The sequence below is a fragment of the Palaemon carinicauda genome, chromosome 3, assembly GCF_036898095.1.
Source record: "Palaemon carinicauda isolate YSFRI2023 chromosome 3, ASM3689809v2, whole genome shotgun sequence".
Lineage (NCBI taxonomy): Eukaryota > Metazoa > Arthropoda > Malacostraca > Decapoda > Palaemonidae > Palaemon > Palaemon carinicauda.
In genome coordinates, this window is record NC_090727.1 from 189,852,682 (window position 1) to 189,860,181 (window position 7,500).

At 33.8% G+C, this 7,500-nt stretch overlaps 1 protein-coding gene across 1 annotated transcript in view; it reads left to right on the top strand.

Moving 5' to 3' along the window:
- The window catches only part of LOC137636088 (opioid-binding protein/cell adhesion molecule homolog), a 15,407-nt gene that overhangs the window by 6,117 nt on the left and 1,790 nt on the right, over positions 1-7,500 (top strand). Inside the window, exon 3 of the mRNA XM_068368512.1 lies at positions 156-366. Within this exon, the coding sequence (XP_068224613.1) occupies positions 156-366 (211 nt within the window). The remainder of the gene's footprint in view (positions 1-155; positions 367-7,500) is intronic.

Consider the following 7,500-nt stretch of genomic DNA (forward strand, 5'->3'; position numbering starts at 1 on the left):
AAATATAATCCAAAGTCTTACAACTAAAAATAATTCATAAAGTTATTTTCAATATACAAAAAGCAATGAATGTCATATGTAATTGAAGCTTGATATTCAATTCGCCATAGAGACTGTACAAAGAATAGAATCTACTTCCGTTCAATTTTAAACAGGTATCATGGATGAGAGCGCGGGACCTACACCTACTGACGGTAGGTCGCTTTACCTACACAAGCGACGACCGCTTCAGGGCTGTCCACCAGTCGGGGTCGCAGGACTGGCTGCTCAAAATCCACTACATTCAAGTCAATGACGCTGGTCCTTACGAGTGTCAAGTGTCTACCACGCCTCCCATGACGCACACTGTGTGGCTCAGCATTGTGGGTAAGAATTATTATTATCATTACTATTATCATTATCATCATCATCATAATCATTATTATTATTATCATTATTATTATCATTATTATTATTATTTTTATTATTATTGTTATTATTATTATTAAGTTATAACCCTAGTTGGAAAAGCTGATGCTATTAGCCCAAGGGCTCAAACAGGGAAAATAGCTGAATGAGAAGATTGAATAAGGCAAAACATAGATAAGTGTGCCTGAGTGAACTCTGAAGCAAGAGAACTATAACCCAAGACATTGGAAGGCCATGGTACAGAGGCTATGGCACTACCCAAGTTTAGAGAACAATGGTTGGAATTTGGAGTTTCCTTCTAGAGTAGCTGCTTACCATAGCTAGAGTCTTTTCTACCCTTACCAAGTGGAAAGTAATCACTGAACTCGAAGGAGGAGATTGCCACTGCAGACGTTATATGAAAGGTCTTTGTAGCTGCACTCTCTATAGGCTAACCCTCTATTATACTTCCATTCTCACATTTGTTCATCTAGCTCGCGAACCTCATAGCTTTTCTTTCATACTGCAAACTCCGGGATTTCCCCCTGTCTCACATTATTTCTGAATGGCCTTCCAGGCCCCTGTGCAAGACCACAAATTCATAGCTCCAATTCAAGCATGAAGTACCCGTTATATGTCTTTACGGAGGGGTAATGTATTGGTAAATCTTGTGGGTAAGTACTGCATGGTTGAAGTGAATGGGTTGATCGTTATTTATTATAATAGATGAGTTAATACTGTTGGTGAATATGAGTAATTAAGTTTGTTTTTGTGATGGGCCACATGATGTTGTGAAGGATTTTTATGGTAGTTATGGAATACGTTATTATTTTGAGTAATCATTGTGATGCAAATGTGTGATTTGTATTATAAATGAATTTGTGCTTTGAATAAGCACTGTATTGCTCATCGAAATATGTAATTCATTCTTTCCTATAATAGCTGAGTCATTGTTCGAGCAAGTGTTGAGTAAATCAGTACGATTGGTAATTTGTGAATTGGCGTAATGAAAGAATACTTTGTGGAATTTCAAAAGTTTAAACTTGCAGCTAATGTCTTTTTTTTAGTTTATATAGGAAAGATCTATTTTATTGTTGTTACTGTTGTCAAAATATTGTATTTTATTTGCTCATTACTTCTCTTGTAGTTTATTTATTTCCTTATGTTCCTTCATTACTGGGCTATATTGTTGGAGCCCTTGGGCTTATCGCATCCTGCTTTTCCAACTAGGGTTGTACTTAGCCAGTAATAATAATAATAATAATAATAATAATAATAATAATAATAATAATAATAATCCGCATCAACTGTGGTAGGTCACCACTATGTAGATAATGTAATGAACGAGTCAAATTACATGTGGCAATGGATGAAAAAAAGTTAGATTCCCCTGAACAGGCGAGTTACTGTGACTCAGTGTAATAACAGAGTCAGCCACCTTTCACAGTAATAGGTGAATAATGCATTATTCAGCCGGAAATGAACCACACTAGAGACAGTCCAAGCTCCTGGGGTGGTAGATGTAATTGGGCGGTTAGAGAATGACATCTGTCATAATTCTTTATTCGTTCTGCTATAGTTTCGATATTTTTCATAGATTCATGTAATGTAATTATTTACTTAAGGTTAGTATAACTCCTAAATATATATAGATATATACGTATATGCAGTATACACACATATATGTCTTTATGAAATATAGATAGGTTGTAGGTTGTCCAGAGCACCAGCCACCCGTTGAGGTGCTACCGCTAGATAGTTGTGGGGTTCTTTTACTGGCTAGGCAGTACTATATTGGATCCTTCTCTCTGGTTACGGTTCATTTTCCCTTTGCCTACACATACACCGAGTAGTCTGGCCTATTCTTTACATATTCTCCTTTGTCCTCATACACCTGACAACACTGAGATTACCAAACAATTCTTCTTCGGCCAAGGGGTTAACTACAGCACCGTAATTATTCAGTGGAAAGGAAAAGTTACGTACTCTTTACTATGCTACTGAGTATAAATATTTATTTGATATATAGAATAAAAGTAGTTGTTCGGTACTTTTTGCAATAAAAGTAGTTAAATACTACTATAGGAATTTGATTATAAAAAAGCAATCATAGAATATTAGGTAAAATGTATATAAACATTTAGTATTTACTGAAAGGAATCCCTATATTTAAAATTTATACTGATAACGGGTCAATTTTGATTAAAAGCTAAAAAAAAAAAAAAATTATTATAGTTTAAAAGGAAGGTTTTGAGCAATAGCATTGATGTAATCTATATTATGTGGATCAAAAGTTTGAACAAAGACGTCCTTTTATTCATATTACAGTATCTCATTACTGCTTCCGGTTCCTGCTCTATCCCCGTATTATCAGGTTTTAAACTTGAGCATGTGACCACTACCTTAGATGCTGCTGTTTTTTAACTTACATTGCCTTAAATCTTTTAAAATTTCCCTAAATTTGAAGCTAGTAAAACCCCAAATTACCTTAAAAATATCATTAGCTTTGAAAATTACTTTGAAAGCATGCAAATTACCTCAAAATATGGTAGTTACCCTAAAAGATTAAACCCTGCTCAGTAACATACAGCTCAATCCGAGACTCGCTAAAACTTTACTCCTTTCTTAAACACTATTGGTAAACTTCCATGTAAAAATACTGGGGTGATGCGCGCTTACTTCAATTTCAAATCTATGATGCCATGGACCCTTCGAGGGAATTGTTCGTTTTTAGCATATCATCAAACACTCTTGAATACATACAGCAAATGTTTTTATGTTGAACAGACGGACATAAGTTATTTTGTGGTTTATATATGAAATATGTTTTGATGGTGTTACCGTTTTTGAGATGTTTTATTAATTGTTAATTATTTCTCATATCGTTTATCTATTTCCTTATCTCCTTTCCTTATTGGGCTATATTTTTTTCCTGCTGGATCCCTTGGGCTTATAGCATCTTGGTTTTAAACTGGGGTTGTAGCTTAGCTAATAATAATAATAATAATAATAATAATAATAATAATAATAATAATAATAATAATAATAATAATAATAATAATAATAATAATAATAATGTGGAATCTGAGGGGGACCTTGAGCATTCCATCTGTCTGTTGAGCCTTCCAATCCAAGTGACTTCAAAATAATCAACGTCCTCTTACGCTTCATGCGGGAAGATGTGGTTATGACATAATAGCTCAAACGGTTATGTTAGTGTGTGTGTGTCAATTGGCACAATTTCTAATGCTCGTAGCATCAGCATGGGTAAATCAAAACTGGTATCTGTTCCATATTTTCGTTGTGAGCCACTATTTTGAATTTATGGAATTGGGAAAATAACAGCTGTTTTGTAGTGAAATTGGAAATCCCTTCAAGCGAGCTTTCATCATCACTTTCTCGAAATTGATTGCTATTGATAATGGTGCATATAAAGGTACAAAATTCTTTGTCTGTTGTAAAATGGTTATATATGTTTCTTTTATTCATAATCATTAGCATAGTAAATAGTACGTAACTATGCATTTCCTCGGGTAACATGTTTCTACAGTAAAGATGATACTGGTAAGATACTGGACACGCATCATGCTTATATTAATATGATTAAAACAAATAAATTTTAGAAAATTGTATTTTGGATAATTTACATGTAGATGAATCGTAATTTAGACAAATTGTTCGAGATGAAATACACTCTAGACAAATTGTTTTAGATAAAATCACCATATATATATATATATATATATATATATATATATATATATATATATATATATATATATATATACATACATATATATGTATATATACACAAATATATATATACACACATACATATATATATATATATATATATATATATATATATATATATATATATATAAATATACACACACACACACACATATATATATATATATATATATATATATATATATATATATATATATATATATATATATACATATACATATATATATATATATATATATATATATATATATATATATATATATATATATATATATATATATATATATATATATATATATGGATGGCGTGAGAACTGAGATGTTAAAGGAAGAGGATTTAACTGTACTTGAATGGTTGGTGAGATACTTTAATAAATGTTTTATGCTGTCAATGGTACCAGTGGACTGGGTGTGTGTATGTATTATTCCGCTTTACAAAGGCAAGGGAGAGGTGCATGAGTGTTGTAATTCAAGGGGTATTAGTTTGTTGAGTGTGGTTGGAAAAGTGTATGGTAGAGGGAGAATTAAGCGGATTAATTATAAAACAGAGGATGCAATCTTAGAAGTGCAAGGTAGTTTTGGAAGAGTTAAGGGATATATGGATCAGGTTTTTACAGTTAGGCAGATATGCAAGAAATATTTAGTAAAAAGTAAGGAGCTGTATGTTGCATTTATGCACCTAGAGAAAGCTTATGATAGAGTTGATAGGAAAGTGTGTGCAATGTGATGAGGTTAAATGGAATTGGTGAATGGTTGATGCAGGCAGTGAAAAATTTATACATTGTCAGTAAAGCCTGTGTTAGGATAGGAAATGAAGTGAGAGTGGGACTGAGACGGGGACGTGTGATTTTGCCATGGTTGTTCAATTTGTTGATGAGCGTATCCCTTCTCGTGTGAAGGATAAACCATGGTTCAATAATTATTCTAGACATGCTTATTTGGAGAAGCTGGAGGCTTATCATCTTTGGATGGGTAACATCAGATTTTACCTGGAATAACTATACTCAGCTCAGAGCTTTTGCTCAGAGAGTTTGTGTTTCAACTAAAAAGGAATACAATCTAAACTTAAAAGAAACCCTTCTGGTATAAGTCAGGAACATAAGTGGTGGACTGCCCTTAAATCTCCTCTCTTTGGTGTAGATGCAACAGTTCCTCCTTTACTTAAACCAGATGGCTCAGTCACTCACTGTCCAAAGAAAAAGCCATCCCTTGTGGCAGATATGTGTGACAGTAAACACAGTAATGAGAAATTCGAACTCTCTCATCCAGGTTTTAGTGAGACTAAACTAACTAGTTTAGCTTATCAATCTCGTGAAATTAAAGCTCTGTTGATGGACCTTGATGCTTATGGAGGTGTAGACCAAAATGGTATTTTCCTTTGTTTTTTATAAAAACTGCAGATATTTTAGCTCCAAAGTTATCTGCTATTTTATGCAAGTTAGTAAGAAGAGGAGCTTTTAGCACTTGTTGAAGAATTGGTAAAGTTACTCCACTAAGTAAATGTGTTTTTGGTAGCTCAAGTCCAACTGATTACCGCCCAATATCCATAACTCCCATATTATCTAGAGTTTTTGAACTTCTTCTGGCAAAACGTGTTAATAGGTTTGCTGAAGGTATTCATCTGTTCCCTAGTTTGTAATATGGTTTTCGTAGAGGTCTTAGAGCATGTGATGCTCTTGTTACAATCTCCAATGTTGTACAGAAATCCCTTGATTGTGATCATGAAGTTCGTATGATTTGCCTTGTTTTTAGTGCTGCCTTTGACCTTGTTAATTATGGGGCCCTTATTTTTAAGCTCAAACAGTTGGGAATGGGTGGGGCATTTCTTAGCATTATTATTAAATTTATAAGTAATATATCTCAAAGATTTGATGTTGATGGGCACCATAGTGAGTAGAGGAATGTGATATCTGGTTTTCCACAGTGTAGTGTTCTGGGTCCATTACTTTTCATACTATAAACACATGACATGTGGTTTGCCCTAGAAAACAAGCTTGTTGCATATGCAGATGATGTTACTCTCTTTGCATCAATTTCATCTCCTGAATGTAGATCTGGGGTTGCTGAATCCCTTATAGAGATCTAGCTAAAACTGGTGCATGGTGCAAATTATGGGGTATGAAGTTAAATCCTAACAAAACTCAAAGTATGATTGTAAGTAGGTCAAGGGCAGTGGCTCCTTAACACCCAGATCTCAGTATTGATAATGTTTCTTTAACTTTGTATGACTTTAAAAATTTTAGGTGTGATTCTCAACAGCAAATTTACTTTTGAGAAAGACATTAGGTCTGTCTCTTCTTCAATTGTACCAAAAATTGGCTTTCTGAGAATGTCTTTTAAGATTATCTATGATCAATCTATTCTGAAGAAGTGTTTTAATTCATTCATTCTACCTTGTTTCGAGTATCTTTCTCCTGTCTGGTCTTCAGCTGCTGATTCTCATCTTAATTTGTTGGACAGGAACTTACGGTCTATTAAATTTCTTATTCCTGATCTAGATATTAATCTCTGGGACCATCGTTCAATTAGTTCATTATGCATGTTGCATAAGATTGATTTCAGTAATTGTGATGTATGGATCAGAGTTGTGGGGAATGAAGTGACGGAGAGACAGAAATTGAATGTGTTCAAGATTTATTGTCTGATGAGTATGGCTGGTGTATCTCGATTAGATAAGGATAAGAATTAAGTAGTGAGGTTTTGAACGGGATCAAGAAATGAATTAGCAGCTACAGTGGATATGAATGTGTTAATGTGGTTTGGCCATGTAGAAAGAATGAAAAATGGCTGTGTGCTGATGATGGTGACGAATGCAAGAGTTGATAGAAGTGCAAGAGGAAAGCCAAGGTTTGGGTGGATGGATGGAGTGAGGAAAGCTCCAGATGATAGGAGGATAGATGTGAGGAGAAAATGAGATTGTTCGAAATAAGAATATATGGCAAGAGATTGTGATGGAGTTTTGATAGGCGCTGCTGCTTCCTCCGGTCACATTGGTGACCGCTGAGATAACAGCAGTAGGGGATTCGGCATAAAAATCTTCATTGTGGTGGCTAACGAGGGAAGGTGGTTTTTACACCTTAGTAGTACCAACCAAAGTCAACTGAATCCCTCGTCAGGCTGGGAGATGCTAAGAGAAGAAAAGTCCCTTTTGTCCTATTTTTATGTCAGCTACCCCGAAAAATTGTTGGAAGTGCCGTGGTAGATAAATAATATATATATATATATATATATATATATATATATATATATATATATATATATATATATATATATATATATATATATATATAATCAATAATAATTATTATCATCATCATCATCGTCATCATCTCCCCCTACATATATATGTATATATATATAT